At 35.9% G+C, this 22,876-nt stretch overlaps 1 protein-coding gene across 1 annotated transcript in view; it reads right to left on the reverse strand.

Moving 5' to 3' along the window:
- Positions 1 to 22,876, reverse strand: part of LOC150095208 (cilia- and flagella-associated protein 44-like) — a 214,616-nt gene that overhangs the window by 73,006 nt on the left and 118,734 nt on the right. Inside the window, exons 5-6 of the mRNA XM_090410620.1 lie at positions 22,572 to 22,717; positions 3,612 to 3,769 (exon numbers count right to left, since the gene is read on the reverse strand). Of these exons, the coding sequence (XP_090266746.1) occupies positions 3,612 to 3,769; positions 22,572 to 22,717 (304 nt within the window). The remainder of the gene's footprint in view (positions 1 to 3,611; positions 3,770 to 22,571; positions 22,718 to 22,876) is intronic.

Consider the following 22,876-nt stretch of genomic DNA (forward strand, 5'->3'; position numbering starts at 1 on the left):
AGTGAAAGTGGGCAGCCCTGCACGACTCCTTTTTCTATCTTAAATTTTTCTGTTTTTATATTTAAATATAAAGAGCCAATAGGCTTCTGTTTTTATGTTATTGAATTTGAGGAGTGCTTTTGTGTCTTTGTAAAAGTTTGAAATGAAGATTAACAATTCGGAATCTCTTCTTCCTCTTTGGTGCATCAATCCAAACATTGGTAATTATAGCAACACATCAGAACATCCTGTCTTGTGACCTCCTTTTTATCTCTTCATAACTCTTAGCACCAGTTAGCATCATTATGCTATTTATATAAGAAATTCTTGGTCTGCCTTGCGGCCTCTTTCCTTCTACAGTCCCCTCCATTATTTCTGTAACCAGTCCCCCATGCCTCAAATGGTATCCAATTAGGCTTTTTTTCCCTTCTCTTATTGATGTGTTTCATTAATGACTGCTCTTCATGAACTATATTTAGAACTTCTTCATTACTTTTCCTTTCTGTCCAACTAATTTTCATCATCTTTCTCCAACACCAAAGTTCAAATGCCTCCAAATTTTTGATGTCTTGTTTTGTTAGGGTCCAGGCCTCACAACCATATAACGCAACGGTCCATATGTATGTTTCATTAGCTTTTTTTTGAGCTGGATGCTAAGTGCTTTACTGGTAAAAATGTTTCTTCTGTTGTAGAATTCTTTTTTTGGCTACGATTATTCGTGCTTTAATATCTGATTTGATTCTTCCATCCTCTATGATAAGACTTCCAAAAGAGGATACCTGTTGTATTAGGTTATTATTTATTTCCAGGTTTATTTTCATTGGATTTGCTTTACTTGTAATTAATAGTTTTGTTTTCTTATAATTAATTTTTAGGCTGTACTGTGTGAAAATTTCTTCCATCTTTATCAGGGTGTTTCAGTTTGTATTCATTATCAGCTGTAATTGCTATATCATCTGTGAACCATAGCCAGTTAATATACATTCCATTTAACTTAATTCCTGTTTCTATTAGTTCTTTCAATTTATTTATTGCATTTTCAATGTATAGATTAAACAATATGAGTGAAAGAGAGCACCCCTGTCTTACACCTCTACGTATTTTTGCTATTGCAGTTTTTGTTTTATTGCTGGCTGTTTCTATTAGGGCTTCTTGGTGCTTGTAAAGATTAAATATGAGCATTCTATCTCTCCAATCTACCTTTATTGTTTGTAGGAAGTGAAACGTTCCAGTCAATACTATCGCAGGCTTTCTCCAAGTCAAGCTAGACTATCAGAGTATCTTGATTCTTCTCAAATCTTCTTTTGATAACTGTTCTTAGAGCTAGGATTGCTTCTCTTGTCCCCTGCTGTTTCGTCAATCCAAACTGGTCATTGCCAACATATTCTTCAACCTTCTTTGTTAGTCTTTTGTGTATTATTTTGAAGCATGTGATATTAAGCTTATATGTTTGATGATTTTCCCACTTGTTTGCATTTTTACTTTAGGAATGGGTATGATAGAGCATTGTGTAAAATCTTTGGGTATGATCCCCAGTTCATAAACATCCTTTATGATCTTGAAAAGGTTATGTTTCCTGAGTACTTTATTAATTCTGAAGGGATGTTATCAATGTCTGGTGCCTTGTTGGTTGACAATTCATTCAGTGTCCATTCAAATTCATCTTTTAATATAGTTGGACCAATTCAGAGTCTACTGATTTAGAATTTAGGATGTTGATCAGTTTGTCTCTATTTATGGAATCAAAGGCTTGTTTAAAGTCAACAAAGCTGCAGTACAACAGTAGATTGTGTACCTATCACATTTCTGCTAGTATTGTGTGAAGATTTGATCAATTGTAGCTCTTATGGGTCTGAAACCAGCTTGTTCCTCCTCGATGATTTCTTCCATTAATTTATGCATGTAGCTTTGTATAATTTGAACAAATATCTTATAGCTATGATTTAAAAAGGTGATAGGGCGATAGTGTTCACATTTTTGTTTGTCACCTTTTTTATGGATGGGTACTATGATTGCAGTTTTCCAATCCTTAGGTCTTTCACCTGAGAATAAAATTTTGTTAAAAAGTTTCAATAAATATTTTGTGATTCCCTGGCCTCCATGTTTCCAGAGTTCAGTAGGAATTCGGTCAATTCCAGGAGTTTTGGATGTTTTCATTTGGTTTATTGCTTTAAGTAGCTCATCTTTTAGGATAACAGGTGCTCTTTCTTTTTCTTTGCTATGTAATGAATCCCACATGTGGTTTCTTTGGAATAGTGTTTGGTAGTATTCTTTCCATAGTTTTGTACATCTTGAATCACAGCAGTTTCTATATTATTAGAATCTTTCATTTTTAAGGTGATGTTATTATATTCTTTGGTTAGATCTTTTATTATTTTGTAAACATTTTTAGCATCATGCTTTTTATTTGCTTCCCCACATTGTTTAACTTTTTCTTCTAACCATGAATCCTTTGCTGCTTTGCACATTCTATCAATTTTATTTTTTAGCCTTTTATAGTGTTGTCTGCTTTCTTCAAAATTATTCTGATCTGATTTAATGGGTTTTTTAGCCTCTTTTTTCTTCTAGGAGTTTTAAGATTTCAGGGGTGATCCAATTGTTATTTGGTTTGATGGCTGTGCCTAGAATCTTGATAGCGGTGATTTTGCCTATTGTTCTTCCCTGGTTCCATGCAGTTTCTACATTAGCAAAGGATATGTTTTGCAGTTCTATTTCTATGGTATTCTCATATAATTTATTTATATGTTCTTCGTTTATTTTGCTTATGTGTATTAGGTTACAGTTGCTCTTTGAAATGTTATTTTTGAATTTTAATTTAATCTCTGTTGAGAGAGCATCATGGTCAGAGTTGAAATCAGGCTTTTTTTTTTTAGGGCTTTGACATTCTGGACTGATGCTTTCCATTTATTTCTTATTAAAATGTAGTGAATACAATTTTTAGTGACTCCATCTGGTGATATCCAAGTATATTTATGGGAAGGCCTATGGTAGAATTGGGTGTTGGAAATGAATAGATTATTTTGTTTGCAGAATTTAAGTAATTTTTCTCCTCTGTTATTTCTCTAATCTATTCTGAATTTGCCCATGACACCTTTCATATCTGGTGAGCATTTCCCTATTATGGAGTTGAAATCTCCCATGTCTATTAAAATATCTTTTTTATTAGTTTTATTTATGAGGTCTTGTAGTTTGTGATAAAAGACATTCATTTCTTCATCATCATGTGAATGGTCCGGTGCATATATCTGCATTATTTTTGTGTATCCCCCTTTTCCTTAGCTGTCATTCTAATTGAGATCATTCTTGGTCTGTGTGGCTCAATGGCTGTGATGGATTTTATAAGGATATTTTTTTTAGCAAGCCAAGTCCTCTGCTGTGGACATTATCTTCTCTTCCTGAATTAATTAATAAAAATTAAATTTAAAAAATTAATAAGAGTGGATTATATCTTATTTTATTCAAACTTCTCTTTCTGGGTGGCTGTTTTGCTAAGAACATAATTTTATTTAAAAAGCATTCGCAGTACACTCACTTTATACATCCAAAATCAAAGAAGCACTGGATTACATTAATATTTTATTCTGTTGTTAGGTTCTGATATCCATACATATAATAAAATTCAGATATCTTACCTAAAATGCATTACATGAACAGCTGTTTTCTGAGATGCCATAAACTTTATAATTCTCAATGGCATTAAGTCGACTAACTGGTTGTTTATTCCTTCTTCCTTCTTCTTCACATTTTTTTCTAATGAAAATTCATATAAATAGCCAGCATCATTACCTGCCTAGAAAGACATGAATCAAAACAGACTCTGGTCACCATTTATATATACTCGTATGTATGTATTACATAAAATGTAAAATTTGTTGATACATTAACAAATATATACACTCAATAACACCTCTGCTAATTCATTCATTTCCAAGCAAAAACTTGTCTGGAACTTGTTTGCTTATGTTCAGTATTTAATGCATTGGAAAATTTCTTTAGCATTTACTCTATAAAATCCATTTAGTAACTTATATGTTTCTATCATAACTCCTGGTTTCTGCCTATCCACTAAACTTTGTAATTCACAAAACCTTTATCCTATCCTTATATGAAGCAATCACACACCATCCACTCAAACATGTCCATACCACCAAGGAAGCAAGGCAACCAAATCTGGACAGAGTAGCAATAATAATCTCCTTGTCAGTAACTTCTTCAACATTATTATTATTATCACCCCAAGAATCCATGGAGTCATAAATTCATATAGGAGGTCCTTTTTGACAAACACACAGCTCATCATACTGTGTCTAAATACATTCACATTCTCTGCAGACACCACACTCTCAGGCAAGGCATTCCAATCATTCACAACTCTCCATGCAAATAAACCTGCTTCTCACTTCCCTGCTCACACCCTCCTTATATAGCTTCCAGGAATGACCTCTTCTTCTCCCCCAATCTCCCACCATTTTATGAAAAACGTCTTCAATGTTAATCCTATAACAACTCCTTACATCTCCTTGTACATCTCTATCATATCACCCCTCTTTCTCCTATCCACTAGAAATCAGAGATCAGAAATTATTTTGGTTAATCACCTCTGGACCCTCTCCAACATCTCTTCATCCTTTAGAAAACTCGTTGCTCATTTGCAATGAGTGCTGTTGATGGTAGTAGAGGAGTTATGTTCATCCAAGGTGGAGATACAAGGGAAAAATAGCAGCAGTGGTTTTCAGAGTATGATATGAGGTAGAAGTGACAAGATAAAATACAAGGGTGGTTCCATAAGTTTCTGGCCTGACTAATTGTAAAGGTGACAGAAAGAAAACAACTGTGTCACTTTGCAACTTAATTTCCCTTTACTTCAACATACTTTTCACATTTTTGAATTAACATTTCTATGCCCTTGAAAAAATAGTCTGTACGTTTGTTTGCAAAATGGCCTAAAACTGCATCTTTCACTACATTATCATCTGCAAATTTTCTTCCTCAAAGGTCTTTCTTCAGTTTTGAGAAGAGGTAGTAGTCATTGGATGTTAGATCTGGGTGGATGTTCAATCTCCTGGAATCCACAGTCCTTCGCTGCAGCCTTTGCAACAATAGCGATATGGACTGTAGCATTGTCAGGAAGCAGGCAAACATCATGATTTACATTCCTCATCTCTTCTCCCTTATGGTGTCGCAGAGTGTGCAGAAATGAAGCATAATAATCTGCATTCACTGTGGTATTCCTTTTGCTGAAGTCAATCAAGAGAATTCCTCTGCAATCCCAAACAATAGATACCACGATCTTCTTGGTGGACTGAGTGACCTTAGTTTCTCAGCAGTACTTTGCCTGGTTTGTGCCACTCCATGGATTCTCTTTTAGAAAGAGGATCACAATAAAGGAACATGGTTTCATCCCATGACAATGGATTCCAGCATGTCTATCTGATTCCCTTGGCAAAGCTCTAAAAACTTGCAGGAACAAGTCACACGATGCTCCTTCTGAATTGAAGAGAGAAGTTGGGGTACCCACCTTGCACTGACCATCATGTGAATCTTCTTGGGAATGTCACGTATTAGTCTAATGCATACCTCCAACTGAATAATGCAGGTAGCAAGCTGGTACACTAACTGGTAAACTAACCTCCCCATAGATAGTGCTATTTGACATGCATGATATATGTCATGCGTTTTAAAATTGGAGCAAATTTTGTATGTCAGACTGGAAACTATTGTAACCTTCCTCGTATTTAGTTGGGTGTTACTATAGACCTCATAATATGGAAAGAAGTGAGAAGACAATATATAGGCAAATTAAGAAGGAAAATAAGAAAATGGTGATCATTATGGGATGATTAAGTATGGTAATATAAACTGAATGGGGATGAATGAAATGGAAACATGGCATCTGGTTGACAAAAGGAATGAATTACTCAAGCTTTTCAGAGAAGCACTTCAAGAATTTCTGTGAGAGAGGAATATATATGAAACTATAAGGATGGTGATTATAACAAATTCAGAAAACCAAGTATATAGCTATATCATGGAATGATGATTTGCATGGAAAGGAGATCAAAGCTGCTTGGGCACTACACAAGAAACATTGGACGATCACTAAATATGTAAGCGAAGGTTTCTGAGGGTAGCAGTTCTGGAGATAGTTTTCGGTATTGAGACCACATGTTTATTGTTTAATAAACATGTGGTCTCAATACCGAAAACTATCTCCAGATCACTAAATATATTCCAAATGCCAAGAGGTTACAATATGTAGGTGTGAAATTGATGACTGAAAAGGTGAGGTATGCAATCTGGAAGAAGACATTATGGAGGCAGCACAAGATGAATGGAAATAATCAGTTGAATGAGAAGTAAAAAGGCAAGGAAAGTGATTTGCTTAGCAAAAGTGCAGTATACTACGGTATGTGAAGTTGGCTAATGAAGTAAAAAAAAAAATTTTTTTTTTTTCTTCTTCGAAATCTCTAGAACATTTTTTCTTCTGGCTATGCAGCCAGAAGAAAGATTATGGAAGTATGATATCAGTTGGTGAAAATGGCAAAATGATAATTGCTGCAGAGGATATAACTGAGATATTAAATGAGCAATTCATAAAGACATTTCATCCTTGAGAATATGACATTATGCAGAACTTGAGCAGAGCAGTAAGGGGGAAAGGAGGGGGCATAAGCTTGATGATAAATTATTATTATTACCAGAGAACTCCAGATAGTCAGGGATTCAATAAGAGAGGCCACATATCACCTACATACCTTTTCATACCAGCTGTCATACCTTTTCTTATTATTCACACTACCTGCACTTACCATTCCAAAGGCATTCTATTCATGCACTCAGTATGAGATGAAAATCTAGCTCTCACCTCTTTCTTGACTTCATTCATTCTCTATCTCCATTGATGCACTCTTGTCTTCTCCCAGCCTCCACAAAATAAAAAATTCCATCTACTGGTATCTTGTATGACCCTTTCAGATGTTCTTAAGCACTTGCCTTTCTGTTTGCTGTCAACAATTCTCAATCTATTATCATAATCAACATTCCACAGTCCTGATATTATCTTTAACACTCTCCTTTGCATCCCTCTTCACTATATCTACATCACCTTAGAAACCAGATCTGCACACAATAATCCAGATCAGGTCTCATTAAGACCTTCTAAAGAGGCAAAATAACTTCCTTATCTTTACATGTCAAAGTTCATTTAACGTTGCAATTATCCTCTGAGTTATATTTACAATCATGGTTATATGGCCTCTGAATGCCAGTTTTCTTTCTACTCAGACCCCAAGATGATCTCTAGACTGAGCAGTTTCATCTAGCATAATTCTGCCAATAGAATATGACATTAGATATGCCAACACACCAAAGTACATCACATTACTTTTACTCACACTGAAATGACACCCATTTTCACATGCCCACAGCTGCTGCTTACTGAAATCATTCTACAAGTACTGCATGTCAGTTGCATTCCTGACTACCATGACTAGCTTTGCATCGTGAGCAAATAGCTGTATATCTCTCTCTCTCAAATCCTTCCCAATATTCATTAATATAAAGATTGAATAACAATGGACAAAGAACTTAACCCTGAGGTATACCACTGGTCACCTTAAATTTTGCACACACATCCCCACAATACATAAGTTCTGATATCTGTCAGTCAGCCATCTGCTTACCCAAAGTAATAGATTATCATCCGACCCCAAGTCCTTAACAGCCTTCTATTATTATTGTTATTATTATCATCATCATCAGACCTTCATGGAATCTAAAAACTCACTGTGGAAGGTCCCCACTATCATACAGATCATCATACTGAGCCTTAAATGCATTCACTGTCTCTGTACTTGGCACATTTTCATGCAATGCTTCCTACAAGTCTCTATGAAAAAAATCGATCCCTCCCCCATTCACTCCTTGCTAACACAGTTTCCATGGACAGCCTCTCATCCTCCTGCCTCTCCTTTCTATGAAAAACCACATCCACACTGATCTAGTGATAATCCCTTAACAGCTTACATGTCTCAATCACATCCACCATTCTCCTTTTCCTATCCATCAGACACTGCGAATTGCATTCCTTCGATGCTGTACTCTGTCAAAAGCTGTACAAAGTTTAAAAGCTGTACAGAGTATCATAGTGTGTTTATTCCCCCATGTATAACCCAACCATAATGTTATTGTAAAATGTGAGCAAGTTATTCAAACATGACCTGCCCCTCCCTTTAGTAAACCAATGCTGTATTGCAAAGTACAGATTCTCTGTCAATGTGTCTGTATGCATGCTCTTGCCAACTATTTCCAAATCCACTACCACTCCAGAGATACTGGTAGATCTACATTTGGACAAATTTCAGATCTATATTCATATCTAATGCTTCACTTATACAGACTTCCTTGCACATACTTCACAAAACAGACCAGTAAAAGCAGGCAAATACACAATCATCCTTTCATGATAAATACCTTCATGATTATACAATGTTTAATCCTAAAATCCTTTTAGGATTATACATAATCCTAAAATTAACACAGCTGCATAACTCAGTTGCTCTTATACATAGATTCTCACCATTCCTCCCATCATGATTAGGTCTCATACCAATAAATAATTTCTGCAGATGCATGATATCAAACATATTTGAGTGCAGGAGGAATGGTTGTGAATGAATGGTTAGTAACAGACTAACAATTTTCACTTTCTTAATATTCACCTTCACTTCTTTTATCAATCCTTCCATGATATCTTTCATATCTTTTAGATACGCTAGTGACACGACCTCCTGATGGCTCGTTATCCTTATCTGTCTACAGAAAACCCATAGGTATTTACATAAATAATCACACCACTACCCTTCCCAACAGTATGGCATCCTCAAAACTTTTACTTACCGAGCCAGATCTATTTGTTTAAATGACACAACCTTTGAAACTGAGCTTAAGGACCTTCGCAACACATTTTTAACCAATAGCTACAGCCCATATAAATACATAACATATTACATGCACCCATCCCTCCAATACCCAACACACAGTAAAACTATTCCCATTCCATATATTATGGGTACATAAAAAAAAATAACCAAATTTACTTAAATATAAAGAGCCAATAGGCTTGATTTCGGCGATATAAACATTATTCAAATTAAGGGGATATTAAATCCAACATTGTTTTAAAACCGAATAAGAAACTCAAAGATTGGAATCAGAGAGGTTCATGCCGAATATAGTAAACTATAAACGTATTGGCAATTACTAGCGTGAGCTAATGCAAGTAGTCCTAGTACGCAGTATAATCACGGGCAATTCGTTGCAAAGGTGGGGAAAGTGCTGATCGTTATTCTTGGTGTTTTCCATAATGTAAAAACACATTTCCTAGGAAATGTATGCTGTTATTACATTATAGTGGGAGGTCATTACCCAGACTGGTTTCAGCCTTTTTTGAGGTTTCATCAGTGAGTAGCTAGACAGAACAGATACCAAAAGGTATAGCGAAAAGAACTTATATACTTTGCTATACAAGTCGTCAAACAGGTGCAACCATTACGTTACTTAAATATAAAGAGCCAATAGGCTCCATTTCGGCGATATAAACATGATTCAAATTAAGGGGATATTAAATCCCACATTGTTTTAAAACCGAATAAGAAACTCAAAGATTGGAATCAGAGAGGTTCATGCCGAATATAGTAAACTATAAACGTATCGGCAATTACTAGCATGAGCTAATGCAAGTAGTCCTAGTATGTAGTACAATCTCAGGCAACTCGTTGCAAAGGTGGGGAAAGTTCTGATCACTATTCTTGGTGTTTTCCATAATGTAAAAACACATTTCCTAGGAAATGTATGCTGTTATTACATTATGGTGGGAGGTCACTACCCAGACCGGTTTCAGCCTTTTTTGAGGCTTTATCAGTGAGTAGCTAGACCAAACAGATACCAAAAGGTATAGTGAAAAGAACTTATATACTTTGCTATACAAGTTGTCGAACAGGTGCAACCATTACGTTACTTAAATATAAAGAGCCAATAGGCTTCATTTCAGCGATATAAACATTATTCAAATTAAGGGGATATTAAATCCCACATTGTTTTAAAACTGAATAAGAAACTCAAAGATTGGAATCAGAGAATTTCATGCCGAACATAGTAAACTATAAAAGTATCGGCGATTACTAGCGTGAGCTAATGCAAGTAGTCCTAGTACGTAGTACAATCTCGGGCAACCCGTTGCAAAGGTGGGGAAAGTTCTGATCACTATTCTTGGTGTTTTCCATAATGTAAAAACACATTTCCTAGGAAATGTATGCTGTTATTACATTATGGTGGGATGTCACTACCCAGACCGGTTTCAGCCTTTTTTGAGGCTTCATCAGTGAGTAGCTAGACCAAACAGATACCAAAAGGCATAGCGAAAAGAACTTATATACTCTGCTATACGAGTTGTCAAACAGCTAGTCGAACTCATATAGCAGAGTATATAAGTTCTTTTCGCTATACCTTTTGGTATCTGTTTGGTCTAGCTACTCACTGATGAAGTCTCAAAAAAGGCTGAAACCGGTCTGGGTAGTGACCTCCCACCATAATGTAATAACAGCATACATTTCCTAGGAAATGTGTTTTTACATTATGGAAAACACCAAGAATAGTGATCAGAACTTTCCCCACCTTTGCAACGGGTTGCCCGAGATTGTACTACGTACTAAGACTACTTGCATTAGCTCACGCTAGTAATCGCCGATATTTTTATAGTTTACTGATTCCAATCTTTGAGTTTCTTATTCGGTTTTAAAACAATGTGGGATTTAATATCCCCTTAATCTGAATAATGTTTATATCACCAAAATGAAGCCTATTGGCTCTTTATATTTAAGTAACGTAATGGTTGCACCTGTTCGGCAACTCGTACAGCAGCGTATATAAGTTCTTTTCACTATACCTTTTGGTATCTGTTTGGTCTAGCTACTCACTGATGAAGGCTCAAAAAAAGGCTGAAACTGGTCTTGGTAGTGACATCCCACCATAATGTAATAACAGCATCCATTTCCTAGGAAATGTGTTTTTAGATTATGGAAAACGCCAAGAATAGCGATCAGAACTTTCCCCACCTTTGCAACGAGTTGCTCGTAATTGTACTACATACTAGGACTACTTGCATTAGCTCACGCTAGTAATCGCTGATACTTTTATAGTTTACTATATTCAGCATGAAACTCTCTGATTCCAATCTTTGAGTTTCTTATTCGGTTTTAAAAGAATGTGGGATTTAATATCCCCTTAATTTGAATACCCAAATTTCTTTGCAAATATGATCTCCAAACTACTTTCAAAACTCTAGCTAATATGTTCTTCTAAAGCTTGACTAAATTCTCTTGAATATCTGGGAGTGTATAAAGTTCCTTCTGCCTACAAGTTAGTCTACTTTGGACAAATTGGTGGATTAGTTACCATATGCCCAGAAGAACATGAAAATTATATTTTATGTTCTTCTGGGCATATTTAACACCAATCGAGATAATCTGTATAGCAAGTCAGGATTGACAAACCATGCTCTGGATACTCCTTCATGTAGGATCGGATGGAGAAAAACATCTTTATTACATAGAAGTCATTACAGGTCTGAGAGGCTATTGTTACAATCAGCAGCTATGAAGCACTCTCCCAACCTCAACAAGTATGGTTGCATTCATTTACCAAAGATTTGGGAGACTATCATTTTAAGAACTAATAGCCAGACTTTTCTGAATTAACTTTGTAGTTATCTGACCCATAGAGGATGCCATGTAAGGATATTAGATGTCAGTTACAATTTAAATTGTTTCTACAGTTACTTGGTTTAGTGCTGTGTGCCTGTCAGAGCAATGATAATGCTGTATAGAAAACCATAAAATATTAGTGAGTTTAATAAATGTATTTTTTCCTCTTGATGTTAGTTATACTCTTAGCTTTATTATAGATAAGGTATAAGGAAGTTGTGTATAGAGTAGAGATATCACAGATAAGGAACGTAACTAGTGGTGTGCTCCATAGGTCTGTTTTGGGAGTTGCTGTTTAACTTGTATGTTAATGAGATGGGAAATGGATGGATGGTGATATGCAGTTGTCTGCAGCTAATACAAAGTTAGAGAAGAAATATGAGGAGTAGAACAGATGTTGTAGCTTTGTAAGTGGACTTGAACAGACTGGGTGAATGGGCAAATGAATGTGTTACCAGTTAAGTGTAATGTTTTAAAATTCAGTATGAAAAACAGGATGCAGATTATATAATTGGTAGCAATATCTTACAGGTGGAGGAGAAGAGGAATTTGGAGTGATGGTGGATCAGAATCTAAAATTTTAGGAAAATTTTGCTAAAATTGGGAGAGCACGGTAGATTATTGCAATATTGCAGATCACGGTGATGTGTAGAGTAAGGATGTGCACAGATTTGGTCAACTGGTTTTCAACAGGATGAAAATACTGGAGAGAGAGGTCCAGAGATGACTGACTAAGTTGGTAAAAGGTTCCCACATTAATCTGGGAACCATTTTCCCAGATTAATGTGGATGAGGTTTTTCAGAGAACAGGTTGGAGGGTAAGATAGCACCAGAACATAATGGAAGTTGTAAAAGGATAGTGTAAAGGATAAAAGGATGTGGACAGAGGAGCTGAGGAGTAGTTTTTTTTGCATGAAGGGCATAGCTGACTAGAAATTGCCTGAAGTGAATACACTTAGGCACAGTTTGATGACCTACATGGGTGCAACTGCAGGACCTCCCATGATGAGTCTTTGACTGTATGGAAATCTGATAATAATAGTAACAATATACTAATAAGAACCATTTTTTTTTGAAAATCTTTGGAAATCTTATAAGTTTTAAGAAAGGTAAGGGCACCAGAGATCAGATCCTTTGCCTTAGACAGATCATAGAAAAATATAAAGAATTAGACTTCCTCTGGTAATGTATTTCTTAGACTTACTCTAAAGCTTTTGACTGTGTTGAGCATGTGAAACTGTGGGAAGTAATGAAAAGAATGGGTTTGCCTCAACACATTATTAGGTTGATAGCCAACTTGTACAGGGAGCAAGAAGCCACAGTAAGAAAAGGTGTTGGAGTGACTGATTGGCTTCAAGTTGGAAAAGGAGTACGGCAAGGATGTTTACTTTCTCCTCACTTGTTTAGTATATATGCGGAGGACATCATGCGTGAAGCATTGGATGAGCTCAGGACAGGAATTACGATAGGAGGTAGATTGATCAGTAATCTGAAGTACGCTGATGATACAGTACTCCTTTGTAATGACATGGAAGAACTAGGACTAATTCTTGACAAAGTTAACAAGATCAGTAATAACAGAGGACTTCAACTCAATTCTAGCAAGACAAAGATCTTGGTTCTCAAAGGAAAAACAAACAGAGAAGCTCTTGAGAAACAAGTGTACCTTAATGGAGAAAGAACTGAGGAAGTCAGCAAGTTTGAGTACCTGGGATCCATTATTAATGTGAAGAATTGCTGTTCAGAAGACGTCAGAAGAAAGTTAGGAATGGCAAAAACAACAGTCAGAGACTTGTCTAAAATCTGGAAGGATGGATCTATCTCCATGGGAGGAACAAAGTTGAGGATTTTGGATGCAGTTGTTTTTCCAACAGCGACTTATGGATGTAAGACTTGGAACCTAAAGAAGTCAGATAAGAAACGGATATCTGCTTTTGAGATGTGGCTACAGAAGGCTGTTGAGGATATCATATACTGAAAGGCATATAAATGGATGGGTGTTAGAAAAGATCAGTAGAACTTTAAAGCTCCTTATAGATATTGACAGAAGAAATTTAAAATATTTTGAAGACATTGAAAGGATGGAAGGAGGACTTCTCAGAACAGTAATAGAAGGTAAAGTTCCTGGAAAAAGTGGAAGGGATAGACCATCAATGAGATGGATGGATGGTGTGTGTGGAGCAACTAATCTTCAGAGAGTTAATGTCTGCAGAAAAGCAAACAACAGGTCTACATGGCGAGCCTTGGTGTGGCACATCACAGAGCATTGGAGTGACCATACGACATCTGTGTGAATGCCCAGTGAACATACGGCATCTGTGAATGCCCAGTGAACATATAGATAGATAATCAAATACTGAATCCTATAGCAGAATTGAAAACTTTTGTCATTAAAACAGAAAAGGGCAGAGAACTAAACTATGGATATGTTAAGCATAAAGTAATTTTAGGTTCTATATCTAGAAGTTTGATATTCATGCATTACTTCACGTTTCTCATAATGCTTGCACTTGATTTTTGCTAGTGAGCAAAATTTATTTACATATTATAAGACATGATTATCAACTACTATCAATACTGTTTGAGATTGTTTCATTACGAAAGCCTTCTGTAGCCCTTAATTTATCTAAATTTTCTCATACATATTCATTAAGTGGAGTGCAGAATTGTTATGCGAGATGGAGAGTTGATGTTAAAGTTAATGGGGGGGGGGAGGAATTGTGTCCTTCAAGAATCGAAGTAGAAAATAGTAGTACATATGAAGATTTTGAAGATGTCTGGTGTGAAGCTGAGATCAACAGAATAGTATATCTAATATGATGCTGTTATAGGCCACGGAATGTGGAAAGCATTGACTGTGAAATGTTGAGATAAATTAATTGGGCAAGTAAAAGGAAGATGATCCTAATGGGATATTGTAATAATAGGAATGTGGATTGGAAAGAAGAAATAGTGTCTATTAACAAGGGAAAGTGAACTTGTTGAGGTTCTGCAGAATAATGACAGCTGAGCTTAGCAAGTGCAAGAAGGAATGATTGTTATGGGAGATTTTAACTACAGCAGTATAAATTGGGGAGAGATAAAACAGTTATCATTCCATTGTATAAGACCCTGATCAGACCACACTTGGACTACTGTTCTCAGATTTGGTCCCCAGGATTTGAAGAGGATAAATTAACTGTGAAAAGGGTACAAAGGTGGATAACAAAGATGGTTTCAGGACTGTACAATGATAGTTATGAGAATCGGCTGAGGGAATGTGGACTGAAGAGTTTGGTGGATAGAAGAAGGAGAGGTGATAGGATTGAGACTTTTAAACTGTTGAGAGGTGGTTGCAGGGTTGACACTGGGGAGTACTTTCGCTTGGTTGAACAGCAGGAAGGAGTGATGACAAGAGGCCATCCCTGGAAGTTACGAAAGGAAACTGTGAGCAAGAGGGTGAGGAGTGGTGCATGAGGGTGTTTGAATCGTGGAATGCATTTCCTGATAGAGTGGCGAGAGCGAGAATGGTCAATGAGTTCGAGGAGTGGTATGATAGACTTTGTATTTCCTAAGAGGGACCCTCCACGATGAGTCTTGATATACTTGTGTTTCCTAGGAATTACCTCCTGTGATGAGTCTTTTGACTCCTTGGAGGACTAAATAATAATAATAATAATAATAATAATAATGTGGATAATGTAAAATCGGTGTTAGATTTGGTGATATCCTCACAGGATGTGGTTGCGAATGAGGTATCAATACTACCACTTGTTAGTGAAAGTGGTAATGAGGTACTGGTTTGAAAGGTAGTCAAACAGAAAAAAGTTATTATCAAGAAGGTCTATATGTGGAACTATAAGGTGGGTGATTATCAGTTGACTCCATAGTCAATTACCATCAATACATTGGGCTGATGAATTGTGTAGAAAAGATGTTGACAGTACATGAGAAATGATAAGGCCGTATCTAACACAAGCAATGCATAACTGTATACCAAGAGTTTAGCAAATAAATAGAGTAGGAGCGAGATAGATGAATGATGGAACCAAAACAAGAAGTGCTACAAAAGAGGTTGTTATGGAGGAAGTACAAGACAGTTCGCAGTGAACAAATGCATAAAGAATATAAAGTGACCAGCCTCGTTAAAAAAGAAAAAGTAGAATATAAGAGGGAATTGGCCAGTCAGGTCAAATCTCATCCAAGGGAATTTTTCTAGTATGAGGGTGGCCTGAAAAGTTCTCAGTCTCGACCATAGATGGCAACATTATCGGCAAGATTTTTTTTTCTAAGTTGGTATTTCTGTCATAAGCATCCATAGATGCTTATGACATAGATGCTTATGTCAAATTGAAAGTCATTCTATCAAGTAGTTTGTTTTATACAACTGTCTGAAGCAAAAGTGTTGTCTGTATCCCTTGAAATGGATAAAATTGAGTCTCATGCAGTTATAAAATTCTTTGTAAAAGGTTTAACGCCAAAAGAAATTCATTCAAAGTTCATAAAAGTTTATGGGAACTCTTCTCCTTCATTTTCCACAATTAAGAAATGGGCTGCCGAGTTTAAACATGGCCGTACCAGCCTTGAAGATGATCCACGTGAAGGACGTCCAAAAAAGTGTAACAACACCAGAAATCATTGATCAAGTGAACGATATGGTAGATGACCGGTGAGTCAAAGTGTGTGAAATTGCTGAGACTATAGGCATTTCAAAAGAACATGGAGGGTATATTTCGCATGAAGAATTGTATATGAAAAGCTTTGTGCAAGATGGGTGCAGCACTTGCGGTACCCATCTTGCACAAAAACACACTCGCATGAAAATCTCTGAGCAGTACTTGGAGGGTTTTAACAAAAATAAAACTGATTTTGTGCATCAATTTATTACTATGGATGAGACTTGGATTCACCATTACACACCACAATCCAAACAGCAATCAAAACAATGGACAGAAGCCGGTTGTTCAGTGGAAAAGAAGACAAAGCTGGTTCCATCAGCAGGAAAGGTTATGGTATCGGTGTTTTGGGTTGCCTAAAGGCATTTTGTTTATTAATTATCTTGAAAATTGTAAAACAATAACCGGGGAATATTATTCGAATCTTTTAACCAGACTAGATGAAAAAATTCATGAGAAAAGACCTGGTTTGCAGAAGAAAAAAATCATCTTTCACAAGGACAATGCACCTGCCCAAAAATGGCATGTGCATTGTCACATTTCCCATTGCCAAAACAAGTAGTGTTCTGGCAATGGGAAAATTAAGGAATCTGAACTATGAATTGTTGGAACATCCACCCTATTCCCCAGATTTGGCTCCCTCTGACAGATCTTACTGAGAACCACTATAGGGACAGGATAATGGCACTGGAACATCGCTGGAATAAATGTATTAGTCTTAAGGGAGATAGATTATGTTGAAAAATACAAATAATTTTGAAATTATAAATTCGTTTTTTCATTGTTAGGCCAAGAACATTTCAGACCACCCTTGTATGTGGCAAACAAGAGAAAAAGTAACAATGGCAGGTTGATAATGGAGAATAGCTATGATAGCAGAGTAACCATAGCAAATGATATAGTGGAATTATTTAATGAACACCTAAACAGTGTATATTGTAATGTTGTGAATGATGGTGTGCAATATGTAGAAGGGAGGCAAGAATTAGGATAATTAAAGGTGCAAGAATCAGAGGTGTATTAGTAAGTGTTGCTTGGGTTAGATGTTAATATGGCCATGGAAATGGATGATATATCACCACATACTTTTAAAGAATGTGCAAAAGAGTTAGCGATGCCCTTGTCCTGGTTATTTAATGAAAGTCTTGCAGTGGGGAAGGTTCCTAAGAAGTGGAAAAAAGGCTATTTTTTTTTTTTTATGTTGATCCCATACATGAGAGGTTGGTAGATCAACCAATAGTACATTAGTACTGGGTATGGATTAGAAAAGAAGGTACTTGTTTGTATTGGATTTGAATGACTGTATATCGTATTCCTTAGGGAACACATCAAGGGGAAGACTGTTCCATAGTATAGCAGTTGCAGGGATGGAGGAGGAGGAGAAGAAACTTGTTCTGTGGGTTTCATGGTGCACTGTGTAGGGGTTGAGCAGCAGCTTCACGTGTTCCAATGAGCTTAGTACTAAGTGGGAGAATTATTGATGCTATTTCGGATGAACATTTTCCATGGAAATATTTGTAGAAAATACATAGTGCAGAGACTGATCATCTGTGCGAAAGTGTGGGAGTGAGTTGGTAAGAGATGTGTCATTAATAAGTCTGATTGCTCTCCTCTGTATTGCATCGAGCATTTTGAGGGAGTTTTTGGGGACCCCTCCCTAAAATCGAATACTGCTCCCATATGTGGGAGCAGTATTCGATGGCTAGGAGGATTGGTGATTTGTATAAGGCAATGGGAAACCACTCCACTAATATCCCTTGAAAATGTTAGTAGCAATGGATAGAACTTATAAAGGGGCAGCTACCAGCTCGGCAAACCAAGGCAGCATCTCTTGGCACAGAGAGGAAAAGAAGGTGCACATTGGAATGGATACGATATCGGGAAATTAAGGATGCTTCAAGTGCTGATGTTTCTCCTGATCAAATCTCTAAAATTGATTTATAATAAGTTATAAACAAACTGAAAATGAAAGATCGCCAGAGAATCAAAATTGCAACATGAAATATGAGAACAATGAACAGATGTAGAAAATTAGAAAATCTCAAACAAGATGTGGAAAAAGGAAAAATTGATATCATAGGACTCTATGGGAAGGAATAGATGATTCTTAAAGTGACAAAATAAGAGTAATTTACTCAGGTGGAGATAAAAAGGAGAAAGGAGTTGCACTCGTTTTTAATAAAACAGCAAAGAGCATTATTAGCATAAAATGTCTGAATGACAGGATTATGGTGGTAAAATTGAAGACTGAACTGGTGGACATAACAATAATGCAGGTATATATGCCAACAAGTGACCATTCAGATGAGGAAATAGAGGAAATTTACAAACAACTACAAGAACTAATTAACGAAGAAAAAAGCAAAGACTATATGATTATAATGGGAAACTGGAATAGAGTTGTGGGAGAAGAAGAGGATGGGAGTGTGGTAGGAAGATACGGACTAGGTAATAAAAATGAGAGAGGGGAAAGATTAGTGTTATTCTGTAAAGAAAATAAGCTAATAATTATGAATACTTGGTTTAAAAATCTAAGAGAAGACTATACACATGGAAAAACAACCAGGAGATATGGAAAGAAATCAATTGATTACATTATAGGAAAGCAAAGATACAAGAAAAATACAAGATAAAAGAAGCTATGAAAAGGAAAAAATGGAACTTAGAGAAATTAAGAAATACCAAGGAAGTTGGAAATAGATTGGAGAAAGAATTAGATGAAACAGGTTTTGTCAAAACTGAAGCTCCAGAAAAGAAAGGGGAACAAGTTAAAAAGAAAATAAAGAAGATTGCAGAAGAAATTGGATATACAGGAGCTAAAAAAATAAAAAAAACCTTGGATAACTAATGAGATGATTTCTCTAATGGAAGAAAGAAGAAAATGGAAAAATAAAGACACTCTAGAAGGGAAAATACAATATAGAACCCTGAATGACAAATTCAGAAGGGAAGCAGAAAGAAGTAGAGAAGATTGGCTTAAAATACAATGTGAAGAAATGGAAAATGATGAAAGAATGGGAAGGTATGATCTGTACAAAAAAGCAAGAAGCATGACTCACAAGAGAAATGAAATTCGAGCTGGAGGCATAGAAAATAAGAATGGGAAAATCATAACTGAAGAAGATAAAATCCTAATGAGATGGAAAAAATGCATCAAAGATCTATATGACAAGGAAAATAGACCAAATGAGTTGCCATTAGAAGATATAAAGGAGGTAAATGAAGATGATTCTAGGCCCAGAGATTTTGAAGATACAAGTAGAAATGGCCATTAAAGAACTAAAATGTGGAAAGGCAGAAGGAATAGATGAAATACCTGCAGAATCCCTGAAATAACTTCAGAAGAAGGGAACTGAAGAAATAACCAAAATAAAAAATTTAATTTATAAAAAAGGAGAATTACCAAAAGATTTTATGACTTTAATATTTATATACTGAAAAAAAGTAATGCAGTGAACTGCAAGGATTTTAGAACAATAAGCCTCATTTCCTATACATCAAAAATACTTATGAGAATTTTAACATGAAGAATTGTAAAGGTGGAAGAATTTCTTGGAGAAGATCAGTTTGGTTTCAGGAAGGGTAGGGGAACAAGAGATGCAATTTGACTGTTAAGAATAATAAGTGAAAGAAGTCTGGAAGTGAATAAAGAACTTAATATCTGTTAAATAGATTTTGAAAAAGCTTCTGACTTTGTAAAATGGGATAAGATGGTGGAAGTAATGGAAAAGATTGGTATATATTGGAAAGACAGAAGGCTAATTATTTCACAAACTGCCATGGTGAGAGACATATGGTACAACAGAACCAGGTATCATTGGATGAGGAGTAAGACAAGGCTGTTCTCTGTCACCACTTTTTTTTTTAACATGTATTCCGAAGCAATGTTAAAAGAAGCACTGGAGAATTCAGAAGAAGGAATAAAGATTGGAGGTAGACAGATATTTGCAATACGATATGCAGATGACAAGGCATTCGGACTACAACAAATCAAACAGATTACTGGAGTCCTGTATCAATTATGGAATGAAAATTAACATAAGAAAAACAAAGGTAATGAAAGTAGCAAGGAAAGAGGCAAATATGGATATCAGAAGAAATCGGGAAAAATTGAATCAAATAAAGACGTTTAAATATCTAAGAAGTATGATTAGCAGTGATGAAAGATGTAAAAGTGACATAAAGCAAGAATAGGAATGGGGAAGAGATGCCTTTAATAGAAAATGGAATTTATTCAGAAGTTAAATGGACAGAAACCTAAAGAAAAGACTAACAAAATGTTATGTGTGAAGTATTGTCCTCTATGTAGCTGAAACTTGGACATTGAAGAAAGAAGAAATTAAAATTTTGGAAAGCTTTGTGATGTGGATTTGGTGAAGGATGAAAAAAATCAAATGGACAGATAAAATAACTGATGAAGAGGTCTTAAAAAGAGTAGTAGAAGAAAGAAGTCTGTTAAACAGGATAAAAAGAAGAAAGGGAAACTGGATCGGATATATTCTGAGGAAATGGAATCATCAGAGATGCCATCGGAGGAAAAATAGATGGGAAAAAACCCAGAGGAAGAGTAAGAAAAACAATGCTAGATGACATGCTGAATAAAGACAGTTACACAACCTTGAAAGATATGGCTCAGAACAGAAGAGAGTGGAAGGAAAGTTTTTGCTACTAAGAGAAGAACCTGCTCATTTTGCAGAATACTTAAGAAGAAGAAGAAGATTAAGGTTAACAGCTGTTAAGGAGCGAAGTAACGTCTTGAGCAAAAGAGAAATCCTAGTTAGTTTTTTAGAAGCTGAGGATGCAATGGTTGTTATGTGTTTATGCCAGGAGAGGCTTGATGTCAGGGTAATTCCAAGAAAAGATAATACCTCTTTCACAAGCATGGTTTGAGAACAGAAGTTTCCAATTATAGACTGGTCTGTCTATCTGCATTTGTGATCAAAGTGTTGGAAAAATTGGTTAGAAACAGAATACAGGATTGGGTTGACAAACATAGAATTAGCTATGATAGTCAGCATGGGTTTGTGAAGGGCAGGTCTTGTTTTATGATAAGGGGATGAATGTGTTGAATAAGGGAGAATCATATACAGTGATATTCTTGGACTTTGCAAAAGCATTTGATAGATTATCACATGATAAGTTGGTGTACAAGCTGCAAAGAATAAGAATAGATAATATATTGGCTAAATGGATTGGAGATTGGCTCTCTGAATGATACCCAGCAAGTTGTGTATTATGGAACAATGTCTCAGAAAAGGAAGGTGACCAGTGGCGTGCCTCAAGTTTCTGTTATCGGGTCCCTACTGTTTAACTTATTTGTTAATGATATTTCATGTGGATTGACTGGGGATCTACAAATGTTTGCTAATGATGCAAAGTTAGGTAGAATTATTAGGAGTAGTGCTGATGTTAATTCTCTACAAGAAGATTTAAATAGACTTTTAGCATGGACAAATGAGTGAGTTACAGTCTTAATATTAATAAATGCAAGGTGTTACACTTTGGGATACAAAAAGATAGAAGGCTACATACTATATTGGTGGTGGTGCTGTACTTCAGGATGTGGATGAGATTCAGGATCTTGGAGTGATGGTAGACAGTGGACTGAAGTTTCTGCAGCACATCACATGTGTGTAGCAAAGACTGCACATCGTTATGATAAAAAGTACCTTGACATGTAGGGATAAGGAGGTGGTGGTAACTCTATATAAGACATTGGTCAGGCCACGTACTGACTATTGTGCTCAGATTTGGTCACCTAGTTTTCATTGTGACGTGGATATACTAGAGGATCCAAAGTCGAATAACCAAAGTGATAACAGGACTCTGGATTGTTGATGCTGAATGTGTTGTGATTGCAGGTAATGTATATAACTTCAAAGCGCATTATGACAGACATGTTGCTGGTTAAGTGGGCCTCCCACAATGAGTCTGTTGACTCCATGGAGTTTACCAAATAATAATAATGACAATAATTAATATTGGTACATACTAAGACTTTATACTTAGAGTTTATAGCATCATGAAATTGATTGTAAAAAAGTTTAGATAAGTTTGAAATAATGACAGATTCAGGATTTGAAACCAATATACACAGCCATATTATAGATATGATGAATAAAATTTAGATATACAGACCAGTATTTTATCATTTATTACCAAAAAATTATCTTACCAGTGACAACCACAAATTTCCCCTTTTAGAGGACTTTGAGAAACAAAGTAGGCCTGGCGACTTTTCAGATTTTAAGTCTTCCTCCTCCTCCTCCTCCTCTTCTTCCTGTTCTTCAAATTCAAATGGAACCTCAATTTCTTCTTGGACTAAATGCAAAATAAAAGAAGCAAAATGAAATTACTTATTTACAATATACTGTCAAATTTCAAAAACTATTTGTATTCAAATTTTAAGCAAAAATTTTGTAAACAGCAGCAATAGGAATCTAGCTTTGGTGAGAGTCCTACTCACCAAATGATTGGTGA

The sequence above is a fragment of the Typopeltis vanoorti genome, chromosome 20 (genome assembly GCF_054136105.1).
Source record: "Typopeltis vanoorti isolate ZY-2024b chromosome 20, IOZ_Tvanoo_1.0, whole genome shotgun sequence".
Classification (NCBI taxonomy): domain Eukaryota; kingdom Metazoa; phylum Arthropoda; class Arachnida; order Uropygi; family Thelyphonidae; genus Typopeltis; species Typopeltis vanoorti.